General features: G+C 37.1%; 1 protein-coding gene across 10 annotated transcripts in view; it reads left to right on the top strand.

The window, feature by feature from the left end:
* QKI (QKI, KH domain containing RNA binding) overlaps positions 1–13,793 on the top strand; it is a 150,812-nt gene that overhangs the window by 102,235 nt on the left and 34,784 nt on the right. For all 10 annotated transcript variants that reach the window (XR_002341609.1, XM_021083632.1, XM_021083630.1 and 7 more), the window contains 1 exon segment: positions 5,254–5,397. Coding sequence is in view for 9 of the 10 variants with exons in the window: in XM_021083632.1 (XP_020939291.1) it covers positions 5,254–5,397 (144 nt within the window). In the remaining variant the exon portion in view is untranslated.

Below are 13,793 nucleotides of genomic sequence, written 5' to 3'. Positions count from 1 at the left end.
CTCATATTCTTGTATATTGTGAAAAATTTAATAGCCTATTATATGACATTGCTTTGGGTGAGTGTAAAACAGAGATTATAATAATTTACAATCTATTTTTCCAAATCAGTTTCTCAGCACTTTATTCCTAAAATACTATTTGAAATGTAACTGTAAAAAGGAATTAATACCTCCTTAGCCAAAATTTCTAGAATCACAGATTCACCATATTTGGTTAATCTACATTTTGCCATTGCTCCTCTCTGCTTCATTTGAACCTGTTTTTTGTCCTAAATTAATTATTAAAGTGAGAAATTGGGGGAGTAGATTCTTATTACAGGTATTCTGGGGTATAGCGAATAGGTACCCTGTAATCTTACTCTAGTTCTTGTTTGTTTGTGGATGAAAGAGAACTTGTATGGATATATTTTATTGACATTGCTATAGTGTTTGCCAATTCCAGCTTGCCTTTATTATCTGTTTAAGAAGCAGAATACAGGGAGGAATTATATTGGTATTGAATAATTTCTAGGCTCAAAGCTCTCTGTTGAAGAAATTTTCTTAACTCTTCCTAAGTTGGAATGGACCACAATTGTATAAAAGTGGCTTTTGGGTGGAATGTCTTAAAACTTTTTTAAAAATAAAGTTTAATGTGCTCATAGATTAAAAATATGTAGTTCTGTAAACACTGACTTAGAAAACATCCTCTTTGCTGTGTAACAGCCCCCACCACCCACAGTCACTTCGGTATGCTTTAATAGACTCTTGGGACTTACTCTCTGTTGCTTTGTGCTTACCTTGCTACTACTAGTTGGGTTTTTTTTTTTATTAAGTTTTCATTTCACTTTTTCATCCTGAGAACTCATTGGGCCCTTTTCATTTGGAAGCTCTTATCATTCAGTTTTGTTTCAAAAGTATGTATTATGCTGATGATTTTTTCCCCGTCTTCTTTTTTTGTTTTTTGGGGCTTTTGTTTGTTTTGTTTTGAGGCATCTGTCGTTCAGTTTCTGGACCTCTTGGGCTAGTCCTCTAATTTTTATACTCTTCTCGGTCTGACATTTTCCACATCTGTCTTTGCTGCTACTTAGAGGAAGAATACTTCAGTGTTTAATCTTCAAGCCCCTCTATAACATTTTTCATTTCTACTATCATATTTAGGTTTCAAAAGTTTCTTTTTATGTTTCAAATTCTTTTAATGGTAGCATTTTTTACTCATTTCAAGGATGCAGTATCTTCCCTTAACTCTGAGGATTTTTTGAGTATTTCTTCTCCCTGCCCAAAGATTGCTTTCTTTAGGTTGTTTTCTGTAGTTGATTTGTCCGGACTTTTCCAGGGAAGGTCTTCCAGTCCCTTGCCCCCAGTGTGTGGGCTGGCGTGTCCCATTTTAGGTGTGGAGTAGGAGAAGACCATACCTCAGCCTTCCGTGGGTAAATGTTTCTGTCATCTGCCCCTCAAAACCCAGTTCCAGAAAGTGGATCTCTTTAGGAATACATTTCTAGTCTTTTGCTAGAAATGAGTGCAAGGTAGTGGCTTTTTGATGAGAAGGGATGTGGAGATGCAGCTTCCAATCCTAGCCCCACCCTTACCACTGCTTCCCCTGGGGCCACTTTCCTTAGCCTTGGGGAGGCTTTACAGCATAGGGCGGTTCCTTTTAGCCTGAGCCAATCTACTTTCTAGTATCTAAATAGTTTCTTTTCCCATTTTCTTCTCCCTTATGAGTTAGTTTGTGCATTTAGAAAAATTTCAAGAAGTGGAAGTACATGACTACATTAGTTTCACCATCCTTGTCTGTAAGTTTTTGTTCTTTCAAGTGTTCTAAAACTGTAAGCAAAACAGTTTTGAAGCAAACATTGGGATAGATATAACTTTCTTTTGTTTTTGTCTTTTAAACTGGCACTTAAATTGATGAATTTTTTGAGTAGCATTAAGATGTTATACAACTCAGAAATTTATTCCTTCACTAAAGCACAATTCAGATCATACTGCAGCCTTATTCTTTGTTCCTGTCATGCAAATAATGTCCCTTCCCTTTAAAATCCTCTGACTTTTATCTTCCCTGTGTATAAAAATTTCTGTGGAAAATCACTTGAAATTTTAATTTTCATTTTTAGGCCTTTCTAAAATATTTTGGATTGTGAATGTTTCTCAGTTGTCCATGTGTTAGTATCTGTATGCACCAGTGTCATACACACACACACACACACACACACTTTTTAGTCTTTGGTTAGTGATTGTAACAACTATGTCAGGTATAGGTTGGTTTCAATTGATTGATTTTTCTTCTTATATATGTTTCATTTTTGTGCCTCTTTGCCTGCTTGTTAATTTCTGATTAGATGCCAATTAGTGTGAATTTTACCTTGTTGGGTAGATATTTCCTATTCCTACAGTTATTTTGGAGCTTTGTTCTGGAACTGTTGGAAACAGTTTGACCCTTTTAGGTCTTGCTTTTAAGATTTATTTAGACAGTACTGGAACAGTGCTCAGACTGCTGACTAATTATTTCCTACTACCAGGGTAAGACCTTCTGTGTTCTCCACCCAGTGTCTATACATCATGAAATCTTTCTGGTCCAGCTCTGTGTAAGAACCCAGTGCTTTTGCCTTGAATCCTTTGGCTGGTTATTCCTCAAGCCTCTCTCGTTTTCTAACACATATGCACTGATCAGTGTTCAGTTGACTACTTCTGTAGACTTTGTGCAGAGCTCCAGAGTTCTCTTTCTGTGCAGCTTTTCCTGTACTCTTTTTGGTGAACTCTAGCTGCGTTGGTCTCCCAGGACTCGAAGCTTAGTTTTCTCAACCCAGAGAGGCACCCTAGCACCTTTCCTAGGGCTATAGCCTAGAGACTTCCAAGCCAGGGAGCTGAGGCAGTAGTGGAGCTCACTGCATTGATTTCCCATCTCCCAGCCTTATTGTCCTATTGCTTGCAGTCCAGAGGCTGAGGACTGTCATTTCTTGTATTTTGCCTTATTTTTTGGTTGTTTTAGGCAGGAGAGTGAATCGTATTCATGTTACTTTATGTTGGCCAAAAGCACAAGTCCCTTATTTGTTTGGATATAGAGACACTTTCAGGTTCATTTATGTGTGTATATTGACACATACACATGGAACTTTATTAGATCTATCTACAAAAAAATGATAAATTTTAATGAGAAAGTATTATCAACATTTTTCAACATAAAAATTAAAATCTGGATTTTGAGATTGATTTTTATTGCCACAGTAGACATAGCACGTTTTATATTTGTCACACAGATAACCCTGATGTTTCCAGTTTCTTGACTCATTGACTGACTCCTAGCATCTCTGAGTTTTCCATGGTATTCCCTAGGTGAAAAGAAATACTTAATAATTCTTCTTTTTATTAATAGTTCATTCCTAACAACTTAATTCATTTATCAAAACAACTTAAATTGAGCATTTTTCTTTTTATGGCCACACCTGTGGCATATGGAAATTCCCAGGCTAGGGGTTAAATTGGAGCTGTAGCAACACTGGATCCTTAACTCAGTGATCAAGGCCAGGAATCAAACCCACATCCTCACAGAGACAGCATTGAGCCCTTAACCCACTGAGCCACAGTGGGAACTCCTGCGAGAAATTTAATTTTATATGTAAATAGCCACATTATTTATTAATGGCATCTGTGTTTCTCTTGGGCACTATTCACATTCTTACACCTGGGAATCAGATTGGACACTACCACCATCTCTTCCTGTTCCACATTGATTCTTGCGTGGACATGGCTTTTTATTACAGTAACCACAGAAAACCTAGCATTGCGAAGATAAGACAAGGTCAGAAGAAATGTAGCATGATCTAATATTGAGAGAGTCAGATATTGTAAGCTTAGCGTTTGCATGGTATCCGACTTACATCACCCATTGCTGTGTCCTTTGAAACTTCAGATACCCTTGTAACACTCCTGTGAGCATTCTCTGGTGTCTGGGAGTTCACTCCTTGGGAACACAGAGATGACCTGCCATAAGTCGGTGTGCTTTCTTTGGCTTCTCATTTTCCTCTCAACATTTGGGTGCATGTCTACACTAACACCATTAACAGAAAATAAAGGCAGAAGCATGTACTTAATTTTAGAACTTATTTTTATCCTTATTGGTTGAGTTCCATAGATTTTTCCTAGCATGGCCTCTGCAGACATGTGAGTTGTAGTAGAAAGATGTTTTATTATATCAGTTTTATTATTTTATGCTAGTTTTATTTTCTTTGCTTGGGATCTCACAATTTAGTAAATAGTGATTTTTAAAGATAAAAGTTCAACAGTAGATGCTGTTTATTGTTTATGTACCGTAGCGTGCACTGAACCATATGCAGTTATTTATTCCATTTTTGTATTTTTAAATTTATATTCTTGTTTTTTAAATTAAAAAAATATTTTATATACTATCTCCAAAGCAAAAAGCATTTCTGAAATTACAGTATCTTAGGTGAGAGGGAGATATGGCCAACTCTACTTGTAAACTTCCCTGTATTGTTTTCAGTCTGGGGATCATGAGGTGATTTGAAGACATCAAGGAAATGAAATGTAGATGTTCTCTCTTAAACTGGTATTTATGAGTCGATATGACTAAAGAGTGACTTTACAGTTCACTGGAGCTGATAGAAACATAGTTAAGACTATTCTTACGTATTTCTTGTTGTAATTGTTTTTATAATATGAAATGGTCCCATAATTACTGCTTGAAATATTTAAAACAAATGGCATTTGTCATACACAGTATGTCTTTTCCTAATCTTGAATTCAGCCAATGTTATTCAGAGTAGTTGTAATGAAATAGAAAGATCATTGAGTTTGAGAATGAAAATGTCGATTCACTTCCTAACTGGGCAGATTATTAGCTACGTGACCTTGATGCTGATTTGCTTAAATTAACCTTGATGACCTTCTGTTTATTCATAAGTAAAATATGGAAATAATCACATGCTTTTCATGATTACCTAAGGATGATACCATATATAAGTTTCTTAGTGTGTAAGAGCAGTCAGGGGTTGTGATTGCCTTATTGACTCTTGTATTCTTAGCATCTGGCTCCATGCTTGGTACCTAGTAGGTGCTTGGCAAATAATTGTCGAGTTGCTATCAGTACCAAGGAGTCTCATGCTTGGGCTTTTTGCTGGGAAGAGAATTTAAAACACTTATAATGTCATAGCAAAACAGTGCAGTTATAGCATAATAATTGGCAGCGGGTTATTATGAAAGATGTACTCTCTCTTTGAAAAGGAAAACTTGTAATAATGTGCTTTCAAAATTTTTTAGGAGGAGCAAAATCGAGGCAAGCCTAATTGGGAACATCTGAATGAAGATTTACATGTACTGATCACTGTGGAAGATGCTCAAAACAGAGCAGAGATCAAGCTGAAGAGAGCTGTTGAGGAAGTGAAGAAATTACTGGTACCTGCAGTAAGTAATCATTTCCAAGTCTTAGATTTGAGGCCAACGTCTTTTTCAGTTGAATTTTAAATTATTTTAATGTTTATGTTAATAAAAATAGGTTACTTGTTGGAAGTTTTATTGAAGCACAATATAAAAGAAATTTTTAACTCATTTACTGTAAAATAATAGACAAACAATATACATTGCTCTAGCCTTAAATGGGACAGTATATTCTCTATTCCTTTTTTCATTTTTATGAAGAAAATGTTGTGAGAGGAGCAAACTCAGTGGCTCATCTTTCGAAAGTGTCATTACCTTTGCATCACTGTGTTAAAGGGTAAGAATGCAGGTACATCATCAATAAGTAGGGTTATGAAAGTTTTCTTTTTTTGGTGGAGCATTGTCAGCAAGTAATGAGTGTACAGAAGTCTGTACCAGTTAATGTTTGTGTTGAGTGGTTGAGTGAGCTGTGTTAGTAGGAGCGCATTATTTGAGTTGCCTGTGAGTTTCAGGTACTCCACAGGCATGTCATTGTTTACCACAGAAAGACTGTTTCATACTGAAAATTTCCCCTAATGTATGATTTTTCTTTTCTAAAAAATAAAACTCTTACTAATGTACCAGGCACCATTCTGAGCACTTCTCACACTTTTAGCTCATTTAATATTTCTAAGATAATAAAAACAATTTAAATTCATACTTAGGGGTTGTATATAAGACTCTAAATGAAGTTTTGGGGGTGACATAAGAAAGGACCCCAGGTACCTTTGTGTTCTTAGCCCCCTCCCTTCCGTTCTCCTTTGTTCTACTCTGAAACCCACCCCACCCCTCCATTTTGTCTTTTCCTCATTGTAACTTTAGAAGTGATGATTGAGCTGTCATCCGAGTATCATCTTTTTCAGTGAAAAATAAATTATGGGTTGATTATTGAACAACGCTGGGGTTAATCCACTTTCAGTTGATAGTTGGCCTATATATCTGCAGTTCCTTCACATTCCACGATTCTGCCAACTAGAGACCAAATAATAGTACAGTATTTACTGTTGAAAATACCCACATGCAAATGGGCCTGTACAGTTCAAATCCACAGTGTCCAAAGGTCAGCTGTATTGGTATTCTAAGTTATTATTAAACTAATTTTTATATTAGTAAAAATACATGGAAATGTGGATCCAACTTGCTATTGAAAAAAACTAGAAATATTGTTAGTGTTTTGTCTGACAAAAACTTATTGACATTTACATAAATGAATATGGCATTTGCATTCTTCATTCCCCAGATAGTCTTTTCTACAAATAAACTTACAAATTATAAACATTTTCCATTTACTTGACAAAATTGGCTCCTTGCAAGAAAAGAATTTCAATTCTGTTTTATAGGTCTAATAAGAGATATAATCAAATAGGTTAAATATAAACAAAAATCTATAATTGCACACTTGTTAAACCATATAATCTACCTTGTTTTTTAATTTTCTTTCCCCTAATTCAAGCTACAGTTACCTCAGAGGCCCCACAGCTGGTGTCTGTATTTGTAGCCTTGGGCCCTTCAAACTGATCTTTATAGTACAGTCTGTTCATTACTTTCCCAGTTTAAAACTCTTTTAGTGGTACCCTCTTAATCTGAGAAAGGAATACAGAATTTTTTAACATGGCCTGGCAAGTTTCTTCATGGTTTGCCATGGCTTATCTTTTGTGCTTTGTTTCGCCCTGTCTCCCATACGTAAAATACACTGACACATTCCATACTCACAGATTGAATTATTCTGTATTTATTTCAGTCTCTTCAGTCTTTTCACCTCTGGGCTTTTGTAATTTATTCAGTAAATGCTTATTTCATGCTTTTACTTTGTCAGTTGTCGAGTCTACAGAGAGAATAAATAAAGCTAACCAACATAGTGCTTCCATATTGAAGCTTACCTTTTGGTTGGAGGGGGGGACAAGTTATATAGATTATTGACCATAAGCAAAAAAACAAATATAAACTATGCTAGGTTATGATAAAGTGATGTGAAGAAAAATAAAGGAGGATAAGGGGATAGAGAACCTTCGTTTAGGGAAATACTGTTGTATATGGGCTGACTAGAGAATACCTCTGAGATGGTGAAAAACAAACCTAATTGACCTACAGTGCGATCCTTTGGGTATTTGAGGAGCTTTCTAAGCAAAGAGAAGAGAAAGTGCAGCGGCCCTGAGACATGTTGAGGAGCATCAAGTGGGTCCAGTGAGGAACTTAGTGGGCAGCTGGGAGAGAGGAGAGGGCAGGTTACAGAGGCCTGTGGCCATTATAAAAATATTGATCTTTGTCTGAGACAAGGAGTTATTGGATGAATTTGAGAAAGGATGACATGGTCTAATTTATATTTCAAAGGGTCATTCTGAGTGGAGAGCAGACTTTGAAGGTGATGGTGAAAGCAGAGATTTCAGTGTGCAGGCATTTGTAGTCCATGTCGACTAGTGTTGAAGTTGCCGAGCAGTAGTCTGATTATGGATATTTTGAAGCTGACAGAAATTTAGATGGATCGGATGTTGACTGAAAGGTTTTTACGCTGAGCCTTGTGTTCTGTGTGTATACTGTTGGAGGCACAGGTTTGGGAGGGAGGTCAAAAAATTGGGTTTGGAAGTGTAAAAGTTGAGATACAAAATGTTGAGTGGGCATTTGGTTATAACTATCAGGCAGAGTGAGAAGGTGGAGCTAGAATATGTCAGTTTTGGAGTCATCATATCAAAAGCTTTAAGGGCCATGGGACTGGATAATATAATCTAGAAATTAGGTATAAATGCAGAAGAATTGTCTGGCTGAGCCTCGGTACTTCACTAAATAGAGGATCTAGCAAAGGAGACCAAGGAGAGGAATCACTGAGGTTGGAGGAAGACCAGGAGTGCGAAGTTGTGGAAGCCAAGAGAAGTTTGTTGCTGAAGATCGTTCAGTTAAGATAAGGATGGGGAGTTAACCACTGGATTTGGCAAGCAGTGATGGTGACCTTGCTAGACAGTTTTTTGGATGGTGGGTTTAAAAGCCTTATTGGCTCACGTTCAAGAAAGAATGGGACGAGAGGAAAAGGAGTTGAAGTTTTTTCCCCTAAGATACCGTTACTTATGTAAATGAACCTTTCAGTCTTCTTGGCCTATTAGTTCTTTTTGCTGTTTCACCTTCAGCGATCTTGTCCTCCACTTCCTGTTGGCCCCACTCCGTGATGGTTCCTTGGGCCTTCTAGCAATAGGCCAGCCACAAGCAGTGCCCTTCTCTTCAGTGAGAGGTGCTGCATAAGTTTGGCAAGGAAATTTAATTAACTTGTGCATATATACTTGTAGGGTAACTCTCTGGAAGTAGAGTTTACTAGGTTAAAGGGTAAGTGCATTTTAAATTTTAGTATTTCACTCATATTAAAATTTCTAAGATGCCTAATTTATGGTTCTGCTGGTATTATATGAAAATGCCTCTTTCTCAACACAGTTTTAAACCCTGGGTATTACCAAAGTTCTTAAACTTTTAAATAGTTTCTTCTTTTTTTTTTAATCGCAAGAAATGTGAATAATTCTCATGGTTCTAAATAAATATTTATGTCAGTTTTTATAATAAGATTTTTTAAATAAAAATTTATTTTTATATGTATCTTTCATATGAATCCCTAGTTTAATATTGTTTCTTTGGGGAATATGGTTCAGTTTACATTATGATTTACAGAATGAATTTATAGCTAAAGTGTGGAATTGTCTTTGTATTATTTCAGTATAAATGTTCCTTACTCAACCAGGTAAAATAAGTTCTTTTTTTGTAGAGATGTAGAAAAAGAGCTATGTGTATTTTAATGTTTTTATGCCTATTCTGTTTAGTGTTTTGATCCAGGAAAAGATCTAGCCTTGGCTCAAGAGACCTGGGGATGGGGGGGGGGGGAAGTGGTAGGCTTTGTGCTTGTTTTAAAGTTTCACAGTTGAATGTAGTAAATACTCCACTTCGTTTCACATCAGCAGATTTTTAAGGTTCATGAATTTGGGTAAAGGTTGTTCCTAGACTCCTTGTGACATGACTCTAATTTTTCTTGTAATTTTGATGATGTGAATATGTCTCCATCAGTTTACATAACAGCACACATAGTTTAATGTTTAGAGTTTAAACCCCTTAAATTCACTCTGGAGTTTCAAAACAGCGTTATGAAGTAAGTTTTTTCCCCCATTTTCCCAGCAAGCATAAGAACTCAGAGAAACTGTAGCATTTTCTAATTTCACTGCAGAAGTAATTGAAATTTTGAGATGATCATACTTCATTCATTAGTAGAGTTGTAATATTTTACCTCATGAATTTGTTTACCTTGGAGAATACCATATTTATTGCAGATGTTTCTTCTTTTTTTAAACTTTTTTGGCCACCCTGCGGCATTTGGAATTCCTGGGCCAGGAGTCAGATCCTAGCCACGGTTGTGACCTAAGCCTCAGCTGTGGTAATGCTGGATCCTTAACCCTCTGGCGTGCTTGGGGTTGAACCCGAGTCCCAGCGCTCCCAAGATTCCACCAATCCCATTGCACCACAGCAGAACTCCTGTTTCTGTAATTTCAATAATTTATCTTCATCTCTTTTGTTTCTAAGTCACAAACAAACCATGCACAAATAGGGAAGAGTTATTTCTCTAACTGAGTGTAGTGTTTTTGTCTGTCAAGTCTATATCTGTTACAGTTCATTCAGTAGCTACTGAATATCCTTTTCATCATAAGTACAGTTAAGCAGTTGTTTAATCTCATTTCCATAAACCTAAACTACACCTCCATCAGATTTCTGAGGTCTTCAATATTCTATCACAGTTAGAATGTGACGTTTGTGAAAATCAGATCATGCTCACTGATGGGAAAGGACTATTCAGCAGTGCCCTGGCTTTGCTCATCTTCGAGGACTTCGGTCATCCTTGACAGAAGCCAACTACTGATAGAAATCTACCTCCAGAGTATTTCTTGAACACATGTGTACTTGCCAGCCCAGTTGAAGTAATCCTAATCTCTCTTCACTTTTAGTCTTACCCCTCTCAGTTCATTCTCTCCTCATAAATTAGTAAGAGTGATTTGTGACCTGCCATTTCACTCCCCTGAAAGTGGGGTAATGAGTAAGTCGTCTGCTGTGTAGCTCCTTGCTGTGTACTGAAGTGGCTCTTCATTGTAAACGAAGTATAGGTAGTTGTGAAAACTTTCAAAGTTAGAAAAGGATGGAGTTCCCATCATGGCGCAATGGTTAACGAATCCGACTAGGAACCATGAGGTTGCGGGTTCGATCCCTCCCCTTGCTCAGTGGGTTGAGGATCCGGCGTGGCCGTGAGCTGTGGTGTAGGTCGAAGACGCGGCTCGGATCCCGCGTTGCTGTGGCTCTGGTGTAGGCTGGTGGCTACAGCTCCAATAGACCCCTAGCCTGGGAACCTCCATGTGCCGCGGGAGCGGCCCAAGAAATGGCAAAAAGACAAAAAAAAAAAAAAAAAAGGAAAATGTTTATGAAATAATTTTAGGATTTGGGGGGTTGCCGTCATGGCGCAGCAGAAACGAATCCAACTAGGAACCCTGAGGTTGCAGGCTCGATCCCTAGCCTCGCTCAGTGGGTTAAGCATCTGGCACTACCATGAGCTGTGGTGTAGGCTGCAGATGCAGCTCGGATCCTGAGTTTTTGTGGCTGCGGCTATGGTGTAGGCCGAAGCTGTAGCTTCAATTCGACCTTTAGTCTGGGAACCTCCGTATGCCGCAGCATCAGCCCTAAAAAGCAAAAAATAAATAAATAGTTTAGGATTTTGGATAGCTTCCTAAAAGTATTAAAGCAAAATTTCCCATGTTTTATGTGTATTTGTTTTCTTCAAGCTATCTTATAAATGGCAAAAAGAATGCAATGTAAGGAAATGAGTAAAGAAAAAAGTGATTTCTTCTAAAATGATTATAAGGAAATCCTCTAATTGGTAGAATTTTACTAAGTATGTAAATAGAACATTAAGCAAAAGTTACATAATGATATTACATGATATATAGACACTGGATATCCAGAGAACACAAAAGGTCTTACCTTGGTAGTAGGAAATAATTAGCAGTCTCAGTGAAAGTTACACAGGCTTGCCGCTGCACCAGATCTTGACCTTTCCCTAACTGTATTTCATAAGATACTTTTCATAGGCATTCTTAGTAAAGGAAGCCTTTAATATGCTAGTAAGTATTGTGAACCTCTTTGGTAGAAACCATTTCCAAATTTAACTGACCATCAAAAAGTTTTTTCTGAGAGTATATTAACATCCTAGTGTTGTAGAAATAACTTGTTTGAGAAATAATCTGGAAACCCATGAGTCTGATTAAAATACATATGAGCTTTTTTTGTTTTTTGTTTTTAAATGCTGAAGAGTAGTCATTTTGAAGACATGAAGGAAGAGAGGTTTTTTTTGAGGAATTTTTCCTTCTTTTTTTTTTGCTTCTTACGGTCACATCTGTGGCAAATGGAGGTTCCCAGGCTAGGGGTCAAATTGGAGCTACAGCTGCCAGCCTACACCACAGCCACAGCCACCTATACCACAACTCACAGCAATGCCGGCTTCTTAACCCACTGAGCAAGGGCAGGAATCAAACCCATGACCTCATGGTTCCTAGTCAATTTGTTTCCCCCGGCACCACAACGGGAGCTCCAGCACTTGTTCATTTTAAATGTGACCTTTGATAACTGTATTCACTTAGAACCACTATCATGGTCAAGATTTCCATCACCCTGAAAGACTACTTAGTCCTTTGCTGTCAATTAACCATCTCCACTCCATGCCCCCAGGCAACTACTCGGGTTAGTTTTGCATTTTTTGTTGGTGTTATGGTATAAAAACTTGATTTTCTTTTTCTCCAGTTCTGTTGGTGTAAGATGGACAAATAAAAATTGGTTATTTTTGCTTGTACAGTCTGCTTTTTTTAAAGGTGTACAATGAATGTGATAGTTGGATATAAATATACATTGTAAGATGATTATCAAAATCAGGTTAACACATGCATCACCTCACCTAGTTACCTTTGGTGTGTGGTGAGAACACTTGCGATCTGCTCACCCAGCAGATTTTGAGGTTCCAGTACAGTGATATTAACTGTAATCACCGTGCTTTACATTAGCCCCCCAGAACTTACTCATCTCCTGACTGAGAGTTTGTAACCTTCCACAGACATCTCCCCCTTTTTGCTCCCACCCCCCATGCCTAGCAACCCCCATTCTACCCTGGTTATAGGAGTGGTTGACCTTTTTAGATCAGTTTGCCTTTTTGAGATTTATTATTAATGAAAATTTGTAATGCCTTTTTTCATGAGGTTCATCCATGCTCTTGCATGTGTCAGTGAGTTGTTGCTTTTTGTTGATAAGTACTATTCCATTAATAATAAGCCACAGTTCATTTATCCTTTCACCTGTCATAGTTTGCATTTCTGTTTCTCTGAGTACAAATGATACGGAACATATTTTCGTGTACTTCTTGAGAATTCATATGTCTTTTTTAAAAATTATATATTGTTAATTTCAATATGCTGTTTTTACATGCTCATAAAACACCCTTATTTTATTTTATTTTATTTTTATTTTGTTTTTTACAGCTGCATCTGCGACATATGGAAGTTCTCAGGCTAGGGGTCTAATTGGAGCTGCAGCTGCCAGCCTACACTACAGCCACAGCAAAGCTGGATCCGAGCCGCTGATCGTGGCAGTGACATATCCTTAACCCACTGAGTGAGGCCAGGGATCCAGCCCACATCCTCACAGAAACTGTGTCGGGTTCTTAATCCATTGAGCCACAAAGGAGCTCTGACAATTCATATATCTTCTTTAATGATCTTTAAATCTTTCTATCATTTTTTTATTGGCTTGTCTTTTTTTCCTCCTGTTAAAACAGTTCTTTGTATATGTTGGGAATAAACCCTTTATCAGACATTCTAATCTGTGGCTTGCCTTTTTCTTGTGTTTTTGTAGGAAGACTTTTAATTACAAATTCCATTTCATTTGCAAATATAGAACTTAAGAGTTTTTTCTTCTTGGTTTTTTTTTTTGTGTGTGTGTGTGTGTGTGTCCCAAGGAATTTGTCCTTGTCATCTAAGTTCTTAAAATTTTTATCATGGAGTTGTTCGTACTATTCCTTTTTTTTTTTTTTAAGGTTAGTAGGCTCTGTAGTAGTGGCCTTGCTTTCATTCATTAGGTTACTAATTTGTGACTTCTTTTTCTTGATCAATCCAGCTTTAGAGCTTTTTACTAATTTTATTCATTTTTAAGATGTGCTACTTCCAGCTTTTGGTTTTGTTGATTTTTCTATGTTTGTTCCTTTTCTACTTTGTCAGTTTTTGCTTTTGTACCTTTTTTTCTACCTTACTTGGGTTTAATTTTATTTTCACAGCTTTTTAAAGATGGAAGATCAGTGACTTAAGACCTTTTATACTTTTGAGACTTGTTCA

Source organism: Sus scrofa, chromosome 1 (assembly GCF_000003025.6).
Source record: "Sus scrofa isolate TJ Tabasco breed Duroc chromosome 1, Sscrofa11.1, whole genome shotgun sequence".
Taxonomy (NCBI): domain Eukaryota; kingdom Metazoa; phylum Chordata; class Mammalia; order Artiodactyla; family Suidae; genus Sus; species Sus scrofa.
The sequence above is the reverse complement of the archived record's forward strand: the minus strand, read 5'-3'. Positions and strand labels throughout refer to the sequence as shown.